Source organism: Labrus mixtus, chromosome 18 (assembly GCF_963584025.1).
Source record: "Labrus mixtus chromosome 18, fLabMix1.1, whole genome shotgun sequence".
In the NCBI taxonomy this organism is placed as follows: domain Eukaryota; kingdom Metazoa; phylum Chordata; class Actinopteri; order Labriformes; family Labridae; genus Labrus; species Labrus mixtus.
In genome coordinates, this window is record NC_083629.1 from 5,812,692 (window position 1) to 5,835,789 (window position 23,098).

At 43.5% G+C, this 23,098-nt stretch overlaps 1 protein-coding gene across 3 annotated transcripts; it reads right to left on the reverse strand.

The window, feature by feature from the left end:
- Window positions 1-280: 280 nt before the first annotated feature.
- On the reverse strand, window positions 281-22,965 carry atp10d (ATPase phospholipid transporting 10D). Of its 3 annotated transcripts, none has more exons than XM_061062734.1 (23): window positions 22,825-22,965; window positions 18,391-18,751; window positions 17,895-18,089; window positions 12,713-12,917; window positions 12,320-12,405; window positions 11,365-11,471; window positions 10,849-10,980; window positions 10,292-10,404; window positions 9,538-9,790; window positions 9,216-9,433; window positions 8,908-9,099; window positions 7,941-8,586; window positions 7,730-7,836; window positions 6,797-6,923; window positions 6,518-6,702; window positions 5,974-6,274; window positions 5,346-5,422; window positions 5,050-5,175; window positions 4,671-4,871; window positions 4,429-4,509; window positions 4,194-4,298; window positions 3,906-4,093; window positions 281-3,023 (listed from the first exon to the last, which is right to left on the reverse strand). In XM_061062734.1, exons 2-23 carry the CDS (start codon window positions 18,675-18,677, stop codon window positions 2,828-2,830), a joined length of 4,128 nt encoding a protein of 1,375 aa, XP_060918717.1. In that variant the 5' UTR covers window positions 18,678-18,751; window positions 22,825-22,965; the 3' UTR covers window positions 281-2,827. The 3 variants fall into 3 exon arrangements, with proteins under 3 accessions (XP_060918717.1, XP_060918718.1, XP_060918719.1); XM_061062735.1 differs by lacking the exon at window positions 22,825-22,965 and adding an exon at window positions 21,803-21,819; XM_061062736.1 differs by lacking the exons at window positions 17,895-18,089; window positions 18,391-18,751; window positions 22,825-22,965 and adding an exon at window positions 14,999-15,518.
- Between the last annotated feature and the right edge of the window lie 133 nt (window positions 22,966-23,098).

Below are 23,098 nucleotides of genomic sequence, written 5' to 3' on the forward strand. Positions count from 1 at the left end.
AACATTTGATGTTTTTTAAATTGTACTTTGTCTCCCCTTGTGTCTCTGTCTGTAACTTTGTGTTTTGACTGCTGACTGTCTTTGCCATGTCTCCCTTGGAAAAGAGATTCTTAATATCAAAGTAACTTTGTTAAGGGGCGGATAGGTAGATGGATAAACTGTGAGACAATAAAACAATCGATAGACAGGATATGAAACAGACGAGAAAAGGAGAGAATAATCTACTTGATCATTTGATCAGTGAATGTACAGCTACTACTGAGCACAGACAACAACAAGATTCAAACAGTCTGTTTATTGCTTTGTCTTCAATTGTACAAAGAAACAGAAGTCTTCATGATGAAACAAAAAATACAGAAATTATTGAATATAAAAATCCTCTCAGTGACTGCACTTTGGTTTTGGTCCTGACAGTGAACATCTGGAGTATTGCTTTAAGGCTTCAGGTGCATATTCATGTGATCGGTCAGTTTAATGTACAGGAGTGCATTAAAGAGGCGGACATTACAAACAGCTCACATTCAGCCTCTAATGTCACATCCCTCGTGCACAGATGTAAACAGCCTTTTTAAAATGTCGATTACAGCAAATAAATAAAACAGATGAAAAAGGAGTCAGTATGACTCAGCGATTAAATCGTTCGTCCACCAGCAGCTGACGTAGTCTGAGCAAAACAGCTGATCAGGTAAACAAAAACAGGCGGCTGTTTCAGTTCTGTGTTCATACGCTGTCCTCAGCTCAGAGGACTGTAAACACAGCGAGCATCATCACACAATTTGAATCACACATTAAAAACATGTCAGTGATAAAGGCTCATGAACAGTGGAAACATGGAGCTAATGAGACCAGGATGATCCTGACTCAGCAGAGCTACAGGTACTGCTGTGGCTCTTTATAAATATTCAGATTATTAATTACTGATCATGTGCAAATAAGTGTTAAAGAACTTCTTTTGTGTTGGGAGAAAAAGCCCTCTCTGCTTCATGGAAACCTGTTTGGCTTCATCCACACTGTAAGCTTTGTTTTTTTGCATTCAGTCGAGCAGCATTTTTAAAATCTAACTGCCAATTTCCACATACTCGTCATCCTCGCGCTCTACGCTGCTGTTCACTGCCACTCTAGTCAATGCTCCTGTTTCCACAGTGAGCACTGCAGTCAGTCCCCGGAGCGTGCCAGCAGAGCCACTATCTCATGACCCGCCCCTTTAAGAGACAAGCAGCAGGTTCTTCATCTTTTCACTCTGATGGAAAACATGATTGTGGGAACACATTGTGCAGATTCTTGCTCCAGTAGTTATTAAGGTAAATATTGGAACAGTTTTCACAAGCTGCGTATCATCTGAAATTTCTGACAATGTTATGGTATTCAACATTTTCTTTATAATTCCTGTATCAGAGACATCTCTCTCAGGAATGCACAAACTGAAAGAAATGTTGTGTTAAGTTTAGGCTTCAGGGGAATCTCTGTCAGTTTAAAGGTCACATATTATAATATAATATTATCCTTTTAAACTAGTTTAAATAAATCTCAGAGCTCCCCAAAACATGTGTGTGAAGTTTCTTGTTCTAAATCCACTCTGATCCTGTATTTGATCATGTCTATAAACCCCTCTATTTCAGCCCTGCTCAGAACAGGCTATTTCTGTGTCTGTACCTTTAAATATGTAAATGAGTGGTGTCTGACCACGCCCCCCTCTCTGGAAGGGCTTGGATGTCTCGGGCTTTCTCGCTCTATGTCCAATTGTTTATGGTGAAAAGTCAGACTCGGGGCAGAACAAACACCTAGCTGTGGGAGTGTCACCCACCTGGGGGAGGGGCTACTGCCCTTTGTGATGTCATGAAGGGAAAATCTCCAAACGTCCTGTTTGAGCACACATTTTCTGAACAGTGGAGCAGGGAAAAGACGGAGAGGATGGACTTTTCTCATCATTGGGGGGTTTGTAGACAGACTAGGGACAAATGTTAGTGTTAAGAAAAACATGGTGAAGTGTATTTTGAATAATATGGGACCTTTAATGAATTCATTGTTTTTCCGGGGGAAAGATAAAAGCTCTTCATAGGAGACAGGAAGTGCAAACATTACTTATCATTGGCTTGGCATGTGGTGCATTATTTTTTTTATAGATTATCTTTGTAAATGTGATAATATGTTAATGTTGTAAAAAAATAAATATTTAAAGCTTTAACACTCAATTTAAAGTCAGAGGTGAGATTCAGTTATCTGTCCCTGCCGTTTAAGAACATCATTATATTACACCTGTGGAATTCTGATAATAAAGTAATGAACATGAACTAGTGTACATGCAGGAGTCTATTTGGCAAAAAGAAAAGGGAACGATGATAACCCTAACCCCTAACCCAGGGAGCAGAAGAACCAAGGTTCAGATTTTTGCAGTTACCTTTTTAGTGCTTTTTAGGTCACTTTAACCTACAGTGTGGATGAAGCTTTGATTGTGAATCAACAGATTTCATTCTACATCGAGTCTCGTTGGTTCACAATGTTCAAGAAAGAACAAACTGAAGGCCGGTAGATGCCGCTCTCTTTCATTCATGCAACAAGTTGAATAAGCGGATGATTTTATAACCTCTGTCACAACAGTGTGACTCTGAATAATGGCAATGACGGTTGTGTTTGACAGCTTCTGTTCGCATGCAGGCTGAGTGAGGTTTAAAACGTGTTCTTCATTAAAGCAGATCGGACTCACACAGAGTTCTTGTAGTAAAACGATCAGTGCTTCAGCAGAGGAAATAAATATCACATCATAGGGACGAGACCAGCAGGGACGCAGCTCTGTTTGTGAGTCTGTGTGTGTGTGTGTTGGTGGAGGTCATGAAACAACCGAGGCTGCATTTGGCTCCAGGTCGGGGTTATCCACACATACCGGCACTCTTTTGGCCGGGGGGTGTTTCCTGTTCCACCGCTGCATCCTCCTGCGGTACTTCTCTGAATCCACTTTGTCTGTCTGAGTTGATTTCAGAGCGGCAGAGGAGTGGAAGGTGTTGTGTAGAACTCGAAACAACAGCCTGTGGAGGAGATCACGCACGACACAGAGATTCAGAAACATGATCACAGATCAGCCAATAGTTGACTTGAAAGGACATTGACAATCGCAGAGTGATGATGAGAATGAGCTTACTTTTAACACCCAACAGGAAAACGGGAAAAAAAACAACCTACAGCTAGTAATTTTTTACCTGCTTGTTATAATGCTGCACATAAGATAGTTTGTGGTGACAGAAAGATTTTTTGCCCATTATGTGGAACTCATTTGAGCCAGATTAGTCAGTTTTGCTTTTTGTGTTGATGGTCTCTCGAACTTTTAAAGGACACCGATGAGACTGAAGGACCAGATATGCACTTACGGGTCACTTCCTGCATTTGGTACATTCCCTTTCCGTCAAGATTCTGTCGTTTGTTAATTTGTTTGGGGAATAGTAAAAGTGTTCTGCAACTTGTAAAAGTCACATCTTGATTTGTCCTTGGTAAAAGTTTTTATTTTTATTTTTTATTTTGTTTCATAAAATCTAAAATGTTTTTCAAAATCTAAATTCGTCTCAAGCTTTGTAGAAGTGTTTCACACTTTGTAATTTTGTTTTGCACTTCCCAGCCACCGTAGGATGAGGGTTCATATCTGAAAATAGCAAACCTTTAATCTTGATCAAAAGTATGAGAAGAAGAGAATAAGTTGAACGAGCTTATGTTAGACTTTTGGATGCTGAAGGTAAAGAAGAAAGATGTTGTAATTAAGAAAACATAAAACAGCTGCTCTCTAGACTAGAGTCAGACTAAGTGTGTTTGTGTTTATAATTAATGCTGTTTCATTTACCACAGCGTATTAGTGTGTGTGCATGCATGTATTGGGTGTGTGTGTGTGCGTGTGTGTGTGTGTGTGTGTGTGTGTTCACCTGGGTAACAGAGCCGTCACAGTAGTGAGAGCACACACGATGTAGAAATGAGGCTGGGACATCATGAGTGTCTCCACCCCCAGAGGGTTGGTGGGGGGGCTGCAGGTCACACAGATCAAACTGAAGAACAGCACGAAGCCAAAGTAGAACCCAGCACTGAACACCAGCACCAGCACGTGGATCCACGTCTGCAAGACAGCACGGAGGGATTAAACTGCATGACATGAACACACAGGCTGCAAACTACAAAGGAGCTGCAATGTGATCTTTATTAGCTGTGTGTCTGACCAGAGTGTGACTCTCGATGACTTGGTGCAGCAGGACGATGAGGAGCGCCGAGGCGTTGATCGGAGACCCTAAGGTCAGATCCCCCACGTCTGATCCTGCAAAGACCTGAGAAAAAAAAATTTCACAGGAAGCTAAATTTAAGACCCATGAAGTGAAAAAAACAAAAAAACAGAACAAAAACAGAAAATGAAAGAACTGCTGATACAACAGAAACTACTTAACGCAGTGTACTTACAAAATAAGGCACGAAGAAGCAGACAAGGCTTTGATAAAAAGCATCCAGGACTGTGATCCAGAACTTGGAGGGAACATAAACCTGCATGTGGACCGGATTCATCCGTTAGTCTTTTTAAACATGGTGTCATCAGCAACACTGCTTGTTTTTGTCCAGTACAGTTCATTTACAACAACCCAGCAGCAGCAGCAGTTTTAAACAGCTGATTTGTGTGTGTGTCTTGTGTGTGCGCGTGCGGTTACCTTGGAGGACTGTGTGTCCTGGTAGAGCTCGGGCAGCTCCATCAGAGTGTCGGCAGGTGTGTCTCTGTCCAGGACGCCGTAGATGATGGGCGGAACGGAGGTGAAGAGCAGGTTGAAGAAGATGAGCACCCACGAGTTTGTCATGACACTCCCAGAGAAGCCGCAGAAGAACTGATACCAGAACAGCAGGTTCACATACATCTGCAACCACACACACACACAAAGACACCAGTGTGAACTCTTGGAAGATTTAAAAACCAGGATGAAGGATCATTTGATGACTGAACGCACGTGTTTCTCTACTGATTTGTTGATTGTCTTTTGCACTCCAATGAATTATAAGTCAGGATTTTTTAAAGAGACATTTTGGACTTCTCACCACATTCTTGTAGATGAAGTAGAGGATCATGTTTGCCAGACGAGAGTAACACCAGCGGCCGTGGACCAGCAGCAGCTTACCGAGGTGTTTGAATCTGGAGATGGCAAAGTCGCTGGACATCACAGCCTGAGGGGCGATGAAACATGCAAACATTTTCAAAATCAAGGAGAAATGTTTTAGACATGTGCACAGGGAAAAAATGAGTATTGGAAAAAAAAAAAAGGTCTTTCATTCTATTGTGGCAGCTGAACAGAACTATGAGGGTGTTCTGTCAGGGTGAATATAGTTTCCATTACCTGCATCCCCTCCTGACCAGATATCCCGATGCCCACGTCAGCCACCTGGATCATGCTCACATCATTCGCTCCATCTCCTGTAGGAACAAAAACAAAGCAGATTTTTTAATTGTCCTCCATGTTTAGGTAACACATACACCTACATGTTGTGTGTAACAATACTGAATGTGCATAAACATCTGTAACTACAGATGACAAACAGACATGTTTTATAGTGCATGAGATGTGCACATTTTTCTTTGCAGACTGCAAAGGTGTTTTGATAGTTTCATTCGCGATAGTAAAGTGCTTTTTATGTTTTTGTTTTTTTTTGCATTTTGTGATGTAATTTCATGGAGCACCTTAAAATTCTTGTCCCTAAAATCTAGGGATCATGAAGGCTATGTACGTTTTTAGGTTATGCTCCAGCCATTATGGTTTTTATTTTAAATCATTTTAAAACAGGACTATCCAAACTAAAAAATGAAGATCACCAGGGAGGGAACACAACCTGATAATGTGTCCGGGTTTCTGCAGCAACAGTTTCAGGAAAATATGTTGGGATAATGTTCTTGTAGAAATCAAAACAAAGTTTCTAAAGATGTTCTTTCTTTTTTATAGTCTGTATCAAAAAGTCCTGAGTCCTCACCCACAGCCAGGGTCATGACGCCCAGCTGGTCGCGGACCAGCTGGACCACCTGGCTCTTCTGCAGCGGCGTGGACCTGCAGCAGATCACCGCCTTACACCTGCAGCTCAGCTCCACGAACTCGCTCTTCAGCTCCTCCTGCAGGGCCCAGTCCAGCGTACGGCCGTCTGTAACCAGGACGAAACCGGTCCCGCTGTCCGACGAGGATCTCTCATGATTCCCGGCTTCTGCCGCTTCAGTCGAGCCGACTTCACCGCGCTGCACTTCCAGTCTGAGCTCCTGTAGTAGAGCCGCACACGCATCCTGATGGAGAAGAAATCCATGAAGTCAGTTCTTCAGAGGTGCTTTTGGCTCTGCAGCACTTAGAGGTGCACTAAACCCTTTGTGTGTGCTTTGTGAATTAGATAGTGTCACACACAGGTTGAGCAGGTGCAGAAGTGATGCAATTCTTTTGTCAATCAGGCCCTCCGTGCAGAATGAGTGCAGTAACAAAAATATAAAAAATCTGCATAAACATATGAGATAAACATAAACAGGTGCACTGACCTTGCTTCCACAGCTGGCGGTCAGCAGCTGGTCGTTGGGACGGAGGAGTTTGCAGGCGTAGGCGATGTTGATGGCCGTCTCCTTCTTGTCCCCTGTGAGGACCCAGACTTTGATCCCCGCCCTCTGAAGAGCCTCGATGGTCTCCGGGACCTCCTCCTGCAGTCGGTCCAGAATCCCCGTGGTACCTTAAACACACACACACACACACAGAAAGAGACACACGTTAACATGCTGCCGTGATGCACGAGTGCTTTGTGTGTGCGAGCGAGTTCTCTTTACCCAACAGCGTGAGGTCAGTCTCCAGCCTCTGAGCCGACTCCAGCAGCAGCTCCTCTCTGTTCTCGATGCTGCTCTCTGCCAGCAGCTGTCTCTTCAGCCACACCTCGTACTCCTCCTCCTCCAGAACCTGATACATAAAAACAAAACCCATTACACATCACACACACATGCATCGTTTCTGCTAGTTTTTTTCTTCTAAGGGCGGTGGTCCTGAAGATTCTTGGTAAGAAGCTCAGCTAAAATTCATATCCTGCTGCTGAGACAAACCTTAAATGACATTTGGCAGTCACTATGATTATGTCACAGACGGTAACTAGCCCTCTGCAGGAACACGCTAGCAGAGCAGAGACATTTCTCAGGACAGAGAAAGACTTCAAAGATGTTCATCCTCTGTTGAAATAGAACGAGTGCACATGCATTTTGTGCCCTTCTTTTCGAGTGGTTTGAGGTTGCGTTGGGGCCGACCAGCCTCCAAATGAACTGTAGAGGAAATATTGCTACGACTATATTAATAAGAAAAGCAGGGGCATCTCCATGAACAAAAGTCTAAATGGATAAAATGACAGGATTTCATTATTAAACAAAACTCTCATTGGTATAAAATACTTTTTGCTGCTTGCAAAAAAAAAAGACAAAGAAGTGGTTCAGTAGATGGAGTTAATAAAACATTTGATCTGTTATCTTTGGGGAGGTGAAGGGATGAGCTACCTGTTCCTGGAAGTCTGAGAAATGGACTGCCTACATTTACTGGGAGGAGGATACTCTTATCGTCGAGAGATTTTCTATTAGACATTTCTATAATGGACATTTGATCTCAAGGAGAACATCTCTTCAGGCATAAACTGTCTTTTTATTATTTATTTTTTTATGTTCTGTTATCAAATGTGTAGACTGGTTTAAATGTGAGTATTTCATAATGCTGTACAACGCGACCTTCTTAGCGATGCAGAGCGTGCGCAGGCCGTCTCGGGCATAGCTGTCTAAGTGTTTCTGGGTTTGTTCTCTGATGTGACCGTAGATTTCCTGAGCCCGCTCTGCACCTGAACACAACACAAAGAAGCATCGTCACGATATGTCGACAGGAGAAAAATAAATCTTCAGTCAAGGCTATAACTTTTTCTTTAGTATTCCTTTAGTAGATCACCTTTGGGCATCTCCGTCAGGTCCATGATGACCGAGTCCGCCCCCTTTGTGTAGACCACCACCTGTCCTGTGAGCGGGTGGCGGATCACCACTGACATCCTCTTCCTGTTGGCGTCAAACGGCAGGATGTGGAGCAGCTGGACCGCCAGAGAGCCGATTCCTGGCAGATCCACGAGCAGGTTCTCTGCAGAGCGGCCCCTCAGGGTGCAGCAGTACGCCTGCGCCGCGTGAACCAGAGCCGCCTCGTCTGGACTCTCCGCCTCGTACAGCAGCTCGTCATCAGAGTCCACGTCTCGGCTCGGGTCCCTCCCATCAGGGCTAGTGATGTCATCCCCTCTCTCCTCCACCTGTGCGGCGTCTTCTCTGTCGACCCCGGAGGATAGATCCAGGTCAGTCCACAGGTTGGAGGTCTCCTGTTGCTTTTCTGGGCCTGTTTCCGGGCTCTCTGCGGCGCTCTCGGGGGTCGCAGGGAGGGTGAAGGAGCCGTTCTTCCCGCGGGTGAAAAGCCTGCTGGTGAAGCTGTGGGGGCTGCCTCTGATCTGTGGAGGGGAGAAGGTGGAGAGGGTGGAGAAAGGAGAGAAGCTGAAGCGCTGGAACATCAGCTTGATTTCCTCCAGAGACTTCAGAGGCGTTCGTGCTTCAGGAACCTGCAGGGGGGGAGGAAATCAGGATGAGGTTTTTTTTGTAAGGACAAAAGCTGAGTAAAAATGGAAGAGTTTTAACTACACTTTGATTATAAGCAGAACATCTTCCCCCTCCTTATAAATCTACTTCTACTTCAACTTCTAAGTCCTCAACCAGGCAGAAAAAAATCTAAAAGGACCTGAAGGTTTACCCATAAAGATCCTAGTCTGCTCTGAGATGTTCTTGGTCTCAGTTATTACCTTGATGAAACGAACCATCACTACAACACAAAGCAGACAAACGAACAAACTAAGCAACGGCCAATCAGGACGCCCGGTTCTCACCATATGTCGAGGCTGGCTGGGCGAGGACACCACCACGCTGTTACACATGGCCAGAGCTAGGAAGAAGTCTGTGATGTAGGTGAGCTCCAGGCTGGATGGAGTCCCCGAGGAGCCGTCCCTCAGAGACAGCACAGGAGAGCAGAGCCAGTTCAGCTTCTTCACCAGCTCAGGGTCCGGTACCACCTCCCTCGCCTGAATACAGAAACACAGAAGAAGAAGAAGAAGGAGTGTAAACATCATGGCTGAAGGGGTGCCGGTGGCCTATACACCATAATAATGTGTCTGTAGTGTTGGTGTGTCATTCTGACCACGCGGCTGCAGAAGGCGCTGGTTCTGCACTGGAAGTCGTTGGTCAGTTGGTCTTCCTCCTCGTCCACCTCGTTGGTGAGCGTGTGCAGAGACACGGAGCTGCGGTTACAGCTCAGAGAGCGACAGCTCAGAGATTTCCCGCTGCAGCCAGACTTCAGTGTCACAGAGTGACCGGCCGCCTCGTTCTTCTCCATCTCGTACACCTCCAGCCTCCGAGCTGACACACAGAAACAGACGATTCACATCCAACACTAATATGTGTTTCTAGTGTGTCTACAAGACCCCAACGATGAGAAAGGCCATCCTCTTTTATCCCCTCACCGTTCTCCTCATGAGGGTATTCGACCCCGTAGATGCTGCAGCGGCGGAACACCATCTTGTTCTCCGTCAGAGTTCCCGTCTTATCAGAGAACAGGTACTGGATCCGACCCAGGTCCTCCGTGATGTTCAGGGCCCGGCACTGGATCCTGGAGTCCAGCTGCTCGTTGTACAGAGCCAGGTCGTTGTGGATGAAGTAGATCTGACCCAGTTTAACGATCTCAATGGACACGTACAGAGAGATGGGGATCAGCACCTGCAGGACACACAAAGTCATTACACCTGCTGCACCACAGATTCATTAACACACGGTTTAAAACATGCACGAGATGAAACAGATTAAAGGTATACGTCTTTTTTTATATACAAGTTATGAAGCAAATCCTAACACTTTTGTACCTTTCCATTTGGCTGTTTTTATTTCCTTTTAACAGTCAAGTTCAATCAATTATTCCAAAATAAAACAGCTTTGTTTCCAAACAGGAAGTAAAGTACCCTTAGCTTGAGACTAAAAATAAAAGTATATAAATGACAGTATTGAAATGCAATATGTTAAAAATGTGATTAATCACGATTAACTATTGAAATTCAGGGAATAATCAACCTTACAAATAAAACATGAATTGTGCTGATTTTATTCTGAAATTAAGAAAAAGATGATGAGAAAAAATACTATGCAAGGAAATGGATCTACAGTAAATATTAAGATTACCATAAAACATGAGTGATTTCAATAAGAGGATGGTTAACAGTTTACCTGCAGCACAATGATCATGGTCCAGAAGACGTAGAACCCGGCCAGAGCCGGAGACGTCTGTCCATCGACCTGAAAGATCGGATCTTTGAGGTTCTGCAGCCACAGACCATGACCTGAAAAAACAAGTCCCCAGAACCACTCATCAGTACTCGGAGAAACTCAAGATTAAAGCTGGACATGAGCTTGATTTACGGCTGTACACGTTTAAGGAGCATTTCTCTGATCTTTGTTTTGTGTTGAATATTGGATAATTTCTCAAATGTACGGTAGGCGTCATATAATCAATTTAAAGGAAAGAGCCTCGATGTTTGTACTGCAATGAATTCACAGCCACATCTCTTATTTCTGATTCAGTGAGGTTTGGCATTGGATATTCTAAGTTTCTAATCTTCATTTAAAAGCAAACTTCTGACTACTATTGCGCCTGGAGCTGTTTACATAAACAGTTAACATAAAAAGAAAAACACACTCCAGTAGTCTCTCAGTCTTTTTACTCTCCTAACTCGACTATTTGTTCATATCGGTGTTGTGCTGTGAGCTTCAGAGTTGGTCCTCACCCACAGCAGCAGTCAGACACATGACCACGAGCAGCAGCACGCACCACAGGATGTCTGTGTTCAGACGCTTCTCCAGCTGGCTGCGTTTGTAGCGCGGCCCGCTGTTGTTCATCATGGCTTTAGTCTCATGACCTGAGTCCCACAGCGGGAGGGGGAACAGATCACACATGCTCAGTTACATAATACAAACCTTTATGCTGCAAGAAGTGGTCAGCAGACTTGAAAACATGATCTTCTTAAAGACACACCAACGTTGTTTTTTACACCACAAACTTCATAAACAGAACAGGAAACTCTTTCCCTGGATCTCTGGTTGTTTAGAGCGAGTAAGTGCTAATCCTGAGTAAGATTGTGAGCCTCACATAGAGGCCCATATGAGCTGCATTAAAGAGGAAAACAACCTGATGCTTAGAGTCATATGAAGTCAATGTAAAGATGATTTACAAAGTCATCCAAAAGTAAGTTTAACACGACCTGAGAGACGGATGTCTGATGTTTTGTAGGATTCACTCTTACCAGCGTAGACCACGATGCCCACCACCGTCTCTGTGTTGCGGATGGTGCAGCTCCTCAGCAGCAGGTTGCTGTTGTGGAGGCCCACACGAACCCCACTGGGGTGCTCCCTGTGGACCGACATGATCATGAATGTCAGCTGCACAACAGGACCCTAGTTCTACTAACTGACATGTAAGAAGACAATGAATGAGTGTTGGTAGCGTATTGGTTAGTGTGTGTGACCCGTATGCAGAGGCTGTAGTCCTCCAAGTTGGCGGGCGTGTTCAAATCTGACCTGTGGCTCATTTTTCCGCATGTCATCTCTCTCTCTCTCGCCCTGATTTCTGACTCTATCCCCTGTGTTGTCCCTCCAATAAAGGTCCAAAAAGCCCAAAAATAAATCTAAAAAAAAGAGTGTTTAATGTTCAGCTGCTCTGTTATCAAGGTGCAGGAACCCTTAGAGAGTCAGGTTTTGGTTTAGTTATGATCTTATCTTCTAGCAACACCATGTTAGGGTTAGTTTGAAATATCTTCATGTTAAGTCTTCTTACATGACCTTTTAATATTTGACTGAGTCCATGGTGACGGAGTCTTGCATTGCATCAATAAATGGTTTCAGTGATTTTTGCTGCTGTGTGTCATGACTTGATTTCAAATGTTTCATGAATGGATTATGCAATATCTTAATGTTAGTTTCTTCACAAAAATAAAATAAAAGCTTTAAAATATCTTTGTGCTTTTTTTAATGATGTGAATTGCATGAAATGACTTCTGTTGAAAACCATATTGAGACAATCAAGATTTCACAATCAAGTGAAAAAAACTGAAACCAGTGAAACAAAAACCTAAAATTAGTCCCAATTAAAAGCCAAATAAAAAGCTAGTGAAGAACTGAACTAAGAGGATAATATTGATCCAATCTATTGATTTCATGAAGAAACATGTGTTGGATGTCTGGAGGATGAAAAAAACTCACATGTAACCTCTGAACCTGTTGAGGTCATTGTTTGGATTCTCACACTCGATTCGACTTTTGAAGTTCTCAAGAGTCAAGTCTGCTCCCTGGAACACACAGACACACACACACACACACACACACACACACACACACACACACACACACACACACACACACACACACACACACACACACACACACACACACACACACACACACACACACACACACACACACACACACACACACACACACACACACACACACACACACACACACACACACACACACACACACACACACACACACACACACACACACACACACACACACACACACACACACACTTTTTGGTCAACACATTGCAGAAAAGAAAGATCCTAAACCCTTTGAATCCTCCTCGTGTCTCACCTGGAGAGGGAGGTCTGACACCACCTGTCTCTGTTTCAGGTTGGTCTCTCCGTCCAGGTTGGAGGTCTCGATGTAACAAACCCCTCGTGGGTCGGAGGAGTACAGCAGCAGCATGTCAGCCGGGATGATTTCATTGGAGGACAGACGGACAAAGTCGCCCACATGAACATCCTTCCAGCATCGCTGAATGTACGCCTTTTGCTTACTGTGAGGTGGAGATGAGAAGACGGAGAAGAGAGACAGAAGAATTAGAAACGTCTGAGGAAAATGATGGCGTCATGGGCAGTATTAGGGTACATGTGAAACAAGTTTTTAGGATGGTAAGGTTTATCTATAGACCAAGGGTTATATTTCTTAAGACAATAACGTTAGAATACACAACGCAAACCCTCTCAATAAAAAAAAACAGATGTGAATTTATAGCGGTCATAGTCCCAGCCAGGGGCGAATCCAGGAAGTTGTTCATGGGTGGCATGCTGGCATGCACGGTGAAATACACCAAGGTCGTCCCAACCAACGCAAACGTCTGTCCCAAAATGTTCTCAACATCTCACAGTGCCACAGTCTTGGGCTGAGGATGGAGCCTGGTTTGTTTTACCAACCATTACTGCCATCACTGAATAGTACTTTTAATTGTTGCACATTTTTTCTTCATCTAGAATGGCTTAAAAGAGTAAGTATGGAGAGTGTCTTTGATGAATACCGATATTCAGAGGATATCTCTTCTTATTTGATTAATAGTACATTGTTACAACTGGGGAATGAATCATGTATCAAAGTGTTCTGGAAAAAAAAACAGTGATTGTAAAGAACAGTCCTTGCTGTTCTATGAGTCTGACGACACAGCTACATATTTAACACTCACCATGTGGGGCATGCTGGAGGGGAACATGGAAAGCAGTTTGTACCATAAACAAAGCAAACACCCTCACTCCACAGCGTTCTGTACAGCATGCTGCTGCTTCTGCTTGTTTGGGTTAAGGAGTACAAGCAGAAGTTTGTTGGCGATCACAACAAAGGAGGGCACTACGCTTCACATAGTTCCGAGTTTGAAATGTTTAACTGACTTTGTCCTTTTGTGAAAGGCCAACAATTTGGAGAACTGATTACACAATGAGGCCAACACCTGATATATGGCTAAAGCATAGACTGTAAATATTAATGGACGAAGCCTGAGTGACGTCATCCTGCAGGGGTGTTTGGAGTCCCATCAATGGAGGTCGCTATGCTGGAAATATTGTCTTAGCCTAACTTTCAGTCAACCTAACGACAGGTTTTAAGCCTCTTAACATATTGTTACATTGCCACGCTTGTCAATCAGGTCAGCCACTGGCCTTGATGTGAACAACTCTTATCCTTCATGAACTCAAAATGGATCAGTTATCAAAAAATTCACCGATTGAAACATGAGCTAATCAGACATGTTAATCTCTGCTGTAAAAACAGATTTTTTTGACTGGGTGTGTGTGTGACTTCCTGAGCTTCTGCAGCCAGCCTCTAGTGGACACTCGACGAACTGCAGGATTTTGCACTCTCACATTTGATTCATTTTTCAACAGTGGAAGTTGCCGCTTTGGCTAGAGCTGTATGGTGGTAAAAGAGTGACACAGATAGTCCCATGTTAATGTCTATTGTGTTGATTCTTGTTATTAAAAGAAATCCATAATTTCCTGTAGTGGCTACAAGAAAAACAAAAGTCATAAAAAGCAGGTGGACGACCGATATTTCCCACTCATACACCATGATGGACTGTCATCGCTCACCTCATATTTTATGGCTTAAAAGGAAACAAACATACAGCTGGAGGAGATAAATTAATATTACCTGATCAAAGTAATAAAACGGTCTCATTACCTTTAATAAGGCTTTTACAATGGAGGCAGCAGCTGGCCTCAGAACGACTCTGTACTGTCCATGTGTTCTGAATGTTGTGACAATGAGAGCTCCAGGTCGTGTTTACCTGCTAACAGTTTACATTCCTCTCTCCGTAGAGAAACCCGCTTTGAATGACAGCTATGAGTGAGTGTGAATACAATCAGTGGTTAATTATTACAACCACTTCCAGCAGACCTGCACACCTTAACTTTGAGGCAATGACTGAAACCCGACAGAACTGAGAGAATTCTTAGACTGTACAAATGTACAGGAGCAGACAGGTGATCATAACTTCTCTTCTTGTCATTTAAAGAGGGACCAAAAGGAGCAGGAGAATGATGGAAGAGAACAGGACATCATAGATTTAGTTTTCTGCCACACCAGACCGACTGAAAGCAACTTTTAGCATACCTGCTGTAAACATGGGAGTGAAGCCTGTTGATCAAACTATCCGACTTAAACCTGCAAAAGTCTTCCCAGATGTCCTTGATGGCCGTCACCGACAACACCAGTATGATGGGAATCAGAGCGATCTCCGGCTGGAAGGCCTCCACCACGGGGACAAAGTTTAGCACAGCCAGGAAGATGAAGTAGATGTTAGCGAATCGGTGAAGCTGCTCAAACAGATTCTTGGGCAGGAAGGAGAGGAGAGAGTACTTTGAGGTTCGGATTTTGTTGTTTTTATACGACCTCAGGACTTCTCTTAGCGTCTCATCTTCTGTGGACGAAGGTACCACAGTCCTCCTCTTCTGCAGATGTCGCCGGGTCAAACGAAGACGAGATAGACGTTCCAGGCTATACATGAGTCCGCTCCACTGTTCCACTTGATAATTTCTACCTCCTGAAGCCGTATTTAACCTACAACTGTGAACCTTGTTGTAAATTTACGTCCACAGTCATGCTGTCACTTCATCTGACAGACCGACAGACTTTGAATTATTTCTCCTGTCTGGTAAGAACCAGGAAGGGAACGGCCATGGGGCATATTAATTTGCCCCTCCTCTATAAGCGACTGACAGTGTAAACAAACTCAAAGTTCAAATTTTACAACCACCTCAGAAGACTGATTGAGGAATCAAATCAAGGGGGAGGGTGAAAGAGCAGCAGCAGCAGGTGTTGAGGTGCAGAGGGAGGTTTAAAATGCTCTGAAGTGCCAACACCTTAACTTGTTGTTTGTCTCTTTCTCCTTTTCTTTATGTCCTGTCGTCAGTTATTGACTACGTCACTGAAAATCCCATCTCAAACATTGGCTTAGGGTTGGGTTGTAAATGTGTGATGTTTTTAGAAATCTTAGAATCTGAGCTTGTGATCCATTTCAGAGGAAGGATACGTGTGATTGTTAGTGTTGCATGCTGGGAAAGGCGAGGCAGAGAGACTGAGCAGAGGACTGACTGTTTAAATATAAAGCGTCCACTAGCTCACTAATTAAGGGAGAAACCATATTATCTGAATCAAATACTTGTTATTTGATGGTTACAATGTTGTTGTTCTCACACTTCACTTGTGTTTGTTTTTCTTTACTCTTGAATGTGATCAGAGTTCTCTAACATTCAAAACTGCTGCAAGTTGCCAGACATGTTATTCATGAACATCTCTGGTAGCATCAAAAGTGAACAGAAAGAAAAGCCGAAAAACAGCTGAGCAGCATTATGTTTGAATTGTCCTGTATTCTATTAAGCCTTTATAGTAGAACAATAGCTCCTGGGTGTAACACCAAAACAGAGGTTAATCATTATATCCCAAAGACAGTGAGAACTAGAGGTGGGAGATATGGGAAAAATATCATATCACGATTTTTTTTTTTTGCAAAATCACGATCACGATTTTATCACAACTGTTTTTTTCATAGTGATCTTAAGACTAATTTGTAAGTTACTGACCAGTTCAACCAAACTTATTTCCCTGTATAATGTTTTTATATGCACAAAAACTGTGCTGACAAGTTTAGTCTATTTGAAAAACATCTTTGTAGGAGGTCTGGAGGTCTCACCCAGAACATTTTTAGCACCAGAAACATCTTTTCCTCGATTTGATCGATAATTATGCACAATTTGAAATTACCATTTAGTAATGTGTCCTTTTTTTGTTCATCAGGGGTGAACGTTCACAAAGTGATGCATTCATTTGAAAACATGTAGACTTCAAGTTCTTGTGTTTCTGTTCTATTTTAGCTCTGCAGAATTCCTACAGCTGAAGCTTCATACAGGCTCTGCAGCCTTTGTTGTTTTTTATGACATCATTGGACTAACTTTAGTTTTGTTTGTATATAATCAAACATAATACAGAATGTGTTCATTCTGTGACACATGATCAAAGTAAGTTTTACTGACAGAAGAGTTTTATTCATAGAAGGGGCAGGACATTGTTGATTGACAGACAGACAGTCACCATATTTACTCACTCTCACCTGCCTGCCGGGGTGGGGGGGACGTGTCTGTGTCGGAGCATAAACTGTAGCATGATAGAATAAACACATTAGCCCGGTTCCACGATCTCTCTGCTTTGGCAGATCATCAGCACGTTAAAATCCTTCACGATCTAAGATCGTTATATCGCCCACCACTAGTGAGAACAGGTTTTTGTCAGGAACATGTAGCTGTAGCCTCAGTCTTTAGCGTGTACAAACGTGTGCATGAGTCTTCAGCTTTCTAACTTACATACTTTAACTTACATACTTTCAGAGACAATTTGATACAAATTACCTTTTTAAAGAGACACCTGAAAATAATCAAATGCATCCAGCCTATGTGTAAATAAGGCTTGTGGAGTTTCATTGTTTGTCTAGCAAGAAAGGTAATGTTAGCTAATAGATTTTATCACCATCAGTTGGTAAATAGACTTGAGCTTGTATAGCACTTTCCTAGTCTTCTGACTACTCAAAGCGCATTTTTGTTACTGCAGGTCACACCTACAAATTCCACCCATCCACACTGATGGTGGAGGCTGCAGTAACCATCAGTATTAACTAACTCATTCACACACATTCATATGCCGCCAACAAAGCAATTTGGGGTTAAGTGTCTTGCCCAAGGACATATTGGACATGTCGCTGCAGGAGCTGGGGATCGAACGCCCAACCATCCAGTTGAGAGACAACCTACTCTACCAACTGAGCCATACAGTAGCCGCCCTACATAGCAAAATGTTGAAATCATGCTTCTTACTACCCATCTCAAATCAACAACCTTTTATACAAGTAGGAATTCCAGATGGTTACGCTGCAACGTCATTACTAAAAGTTCATAATGTGTATAAAAAACAGAAGCTTTGCACACACAGCAACAGCAACCAAGTTCTGTGGACTCACCTGCAGAAAACTCGCACTACATTGTTGTTGACCTTCTTGTCGAACAGGTAGCGCCTGTAGTCTTCCAGGGCGTCTTTGATGGCGATAACCGTGAGAACCACCAGCAGAGGAATCATGGTGATCTCCTTCTGGAAGGCTTCAACGACCGGCACCCAGTTGAGCAACGCCAGAAACAAGAAGTAGAGGTTGGCAGCCCTAAAAAAAAGGAAAGTGCAATCAAACCAGTGTGCTTCGCCTGTTTTGTTGGTTCCACTAGGGGTGGTAAAAAAGTTGTGTCACTAGGCATGGGAATAACTAGTTGGTTGAAGGAATTGATAACATTTTAATGTAGGCCTACAATGCTGCTTGAATGTTGTGTCTAAGCTGTAATGTAGCCACCTTGCCACTAGCCGGTGCTGTAGCTCCGGTTACTTGTTCTGCTCCTCCAACTCTACTGCCCGGATGTAAACAAGCAAGTTGGTGTTTTGTAAGTCGCCTACAGACGTGTAAATCTGACCTGTGGAACTGCTGGAACAGGTTCATGGGGATGAATGTCAACAAGCTGTACTTCGTAGTTCTGATGGCGTTGCCCTTGTAGTTTTTGGACACGGCTTCGTACTCCTGTTGGCGGGGTCCATGGCGGGCAAACACCGTTCTCCGCTTCCCGCCGACTCTCTGTGGCGAGCTGTGGGTGTCCAGGAAGCTCTTGCTGGGCAGACCATCAGAGGTAGAGTACCAGCCTCGGCCCGGGTCTCCCGCCAGGAGCTGCCGACAGCGATGCTGCACCCAGTGGAGCCGCTCCATCTATGCAGAGTGACCGGCCCCCCCCTTTCCTGCTCCCTCTGTGCTCCACAGCGGACTTTCACAAAGTCCTCATCCTGCAGAGAGAAATAAAGAAAATGATTAGTGTTTCTAGTTTTCAGTCCGTCAGTTCCTCTAGTGACTAAATGCCAACCAAACCCAGCAATAGACACAACGCAAGAAGAAGGTCGCTACCATAAATACTATCTAAACTCATGTTTTTGAGAGTTGAATCAGATAATCTCTACTTACTGTCTGTTATTTCATGCCATCAGGCAGTTAAGAGTTGGTTAATCGAAACTTTGTACCCTGATAGTGAAACAATGAGCTGAGAGAAGCTGACCGGATGAGGATGTTGATCTGAGGGGAACTACAGAGGTTTGAATTATTCCCTGTGGGCTTGTTATCGTGGTTGACACCTGTCACATTACAGACCCACTTCAGCAAGGCTTTCAATTCAAGCCAAGGTTGCTAATGATGCCTTCAATTATAAAGGCAGAGTGCAGAAGGTTTATTCTAAAGCTCCTGCACAGCAGCAGTGAACCCAGAGTTATTATCATTCATCAGATCTTCTCTTGGCAAAGCACGTGGGCATGTGCTGAATGTGTTAGATCTGATATCTCCCTCTCTCTCCAGTTGGTTTTGTTGTACCGGTTTGGGCGAGACAACTTCAACCCTAGGATGCATGTTGTTGGATTTTTGCAGAATTACAAAATGCAGAAATCTTGAATGAAATAAAGTTTCTCTTACTTTTCTCCTAACTCTATAAGGAAAGATTGAAAGTAAAAGGGTTAAGGGCTTTCTGTTGGAACCACAGACGTTATACAGAACAAATGAAATATTAATAGTGAAACCATTGTGCTAATTTGCACTGATAGTGATTTTATGCTCGGGCCTTCATAACAAGCGAGCAGTGTTTGTGCCCTATCTCTGCTTTTGTGCAGCTATGCAACATAATCCCTCTGACATGCACTTTGGGAATCTATCACAACAACGAGGACAATGTGGTTTCAGTTTCAACAAGATATCGACAAGGAGGTCCCACACTATTAGACTGGGTCGTCCCTCAACCACCGCCGCCCTCATTCATGCACAGCCTGCCCGACCTCCACCTCAGTGGAGAGGAAGTGTACAGGAACACGCACACACATTTGCAGCAAGGAATCTTGCGTAATCTTTGAAAGTTAATATGAAAGTGGGAAGTGGGATCTCTCTCATTAGTTTTTGTTTTGGACTTATTTAACATCTGATCTAACCATCTTACCAACAAATTAAAACAACATGTTTTCCAGTGTCCTCTGTGGTGTTTTACCCCGTTAGCTTAAAGCTAAAAGTCCCACCCCCCCTGTACCGTCCTCACAGAGCGCTGTGACATGCCTAACCTGCTCACCATTATTCTCAGCACATGGGTGAGACAATGACCCACATGATGGGAGACATCGACGGAGGTAAACAGAGTTTATGAAGCCGTCTTGTAAAGTCTTCTAAAACGTACACAGAAAGGTGTAAATCTCTGCTTTATCTCACAAACACTGTACTGTTTGTACGCTTGATCGCTCAAGAGATATGTTGTCTGTGTCTTCCTTCCTCAAACAGTCAGTATCACATGTTCGGCTCAGACCTGAAGGTCGGAAGTTTTCCTCTTTAACTGTATAACCCTGGGTCCTCTTTGAACAGACAGTGGGTTAAAAAGGACTTGAGCACCTTGTAAGGTGACTGTTTTTGTCAATGGAGTCTGACAGTCTGAAGAGAGAGAGAGGTGTAATGCCTGTTTGTGTTTCTGGTTACAAAAAGTATATTCCTCTTTCACATATAGGATTTTCTCTGAGGGGATCCTTTCTGTAATGTTGTCAGACACTAAGAGTAACAATCTGAGTCTGTCAGTGACAAAGCAGAGACTTTTAATGGGTCGACTTTGACTTGGCATAAAAAGCCATTGCAGCCAATCAGGAGACAGCTGCTGAAGCAACGCCCCTGGACTATTACAAAATTCTGTGAATCCCAGAGGGGAAATTCAGGTTAACATTAAATCATTAAATGACATGCTACTAGGCCAGAAATACTTATCTGCACAAACAGGACCTGTGGACTCATTAGTGGAGACATGTCAGAGTGGGACTGCTACACAAGAGAGTCTGCCAGAGCTGTTGGGGGTTTGGTGACAAAGGGCACCACGGCAGAGCTCTGGAAGTGACCTGGCACCTCTGCAGCAACCAGGCCAACTTCCAGACCTGGTCCATTCCAGGCTTTGAAACAGCGACCTCCCCGACTCCCAACTCAAGTCCCTAAAAAACTGAGCTACTACCGTACTGGTAATCAAGATGTACGTTGAAAAAGGAATAGGTACAGTATTGAAAAAAATGTTTAAAATGTTTTTTAAGAACTTACAAGACTTTTTAAAAATCTAAAAGTGACTTAATGAGGTGTAGACTGTGTGGAAGTGATCTTTGAAATGTCCCAGCCCTTTCTGTTAGCGCTGGGATAAAAAAAAAAAATCAATTCACTAAAGCATCCCGATTCTTTTATTGGACGAGTCAACAACTTACTTACACTAAATATGTCTTAATGTCCTCATACATGTTTGAAATGCTGTTTCAGTGACGTGTTAGTTGAGCTGACTTTGTGAAATCACAGCAACAAAAAGTGTTAAGAGAAGCAGCACATCACAGGAGCAGCTCTGAACGTGTTACCATGTTCTGTTCTCCTTTAAGCTGAATGATTCTGCAGTGAGTTACTCTACTACTACACATTGTAACAGGAGAAATATGAAACCTCCTCAAGGATCCCTGCAGGTCCCCCGACTCTAATTTGTGAGCTGCTGAGTTAATGATGTCACTTTCCCGTTAACTACAGGATCGTTACTTTAGTGTCCTCTCATACCTTCAACAGTCGTGTTTTAGCAAAGTACTGAGGTGTCGGTGATATCGTTGCTCTTCTTGAACAGAACTTAAATCGCTTAAGAAGCTCTTTATTTTTCAAAGATGTTTGTTGAGGTCGTACCGCCAGCTGTGCAGCCGAGCTACAAGTCCATCAGACACCATTCCTCAAAGCTGACGGCTTTTGATAACTGTAATAAAGTTGAGTTTTTGAACAGCCATGGGCCTCCACTCTGCCAACACAGTGGTTACCGTTATGTGGTCTGATGATGAATTACCATCATCACCACCATTACCATTCCCCGTCTCCCTCCTGCATCAGAGTCCATCTCCAGAGACCCGAGCCAGGATACTGTGAGAGCAGCCTTCAGATGCCTGCAGGCAAACCCGGCGAGAAAAGCCCCGTGCTACTGTCTGCTCTAAAGTCAAAGAGGAATGATTTGGCCTTTTCCTTGTAGTTCTTATTCATCTGACTTATTGTCTTTACTGATCAAAACAAGCCATGTGCATCGTGATGCAATGTAAAGAGAATCAAATCATTTCCCTTCTGCAGATTAAACTTCATTAACACAGTTTCCCTTGGTTGCAGAATCTCAATATAGCCTATTACCATATCTTGAACCACGTTCCCTGTATTGTGAATAGATGACCATCATGCCAATGAAAGTGTGAACAAATGGCGACAGGTTTTCTCTGTACATTATTGACCTGCCCTACCATGGAAGCAGACCCAGTCAGCATCAGACCAGGTCTCTCCAGGTCTCTCCAGGTGTATGGGTGAGGCATCTATAAATGCTGATTTATGATAATCCACACGCCTTATCAGCTCGAACTAGATGCTTGATTTGAAGCAATGACCTCCTCTTCAGGTGACCTACCTGCAGGCTATAACAACAGGACTTAAGAAGACTATAGAAACTGCACTTTAGCCATTGTACACCACACCTACTTTACCTAACCTCTATTGACTTTTTACCGACTTTAGCCCACCTATTGCTGTCAATACTCGAAGCAGACAACAGGGCCTACATTGTCGGGTTTTCCTCGTCCTACTTAGCTTTGTTATCAGTGTTTTTTTTGTCGGTATCTCTGCTCGACAGTCAAACCCATTTCTGTACAGCGTATCCTCACAGGAGTGTCTGCTCATATAATAACGTGAAGCCCCACTGTGCATTGTTCTTCGTCCCTGCATACACCTTTACCTTTACTGTAATGTATGAACAAACTTCCTGCATTAAAACAGCAGGTTACAGATAGAGACAGGCGACACTTACCTGGTGTTCTCTCTCCGTCGGCTGCCTGTTGTGTCAACACATCTCTGTTTGTCAGAAGACCTCACAAACAACCAGCTTGAAACAAAAAGCAGGATGTGAAACACAAGCCTCTGTAGACCTGCTGCTGCGGCTGGGGTTGTTTCGCTTTCCTCTGGAGCGACGTGCAGCAGAACTCCGAACACAAATCGGTAAATTGAAGACTTGAATCGGCATCAGCAAAATAGTACTGGATTTAAAAACGAGTGGTGTCACTGGAGGGATGAGTGAGCCTACA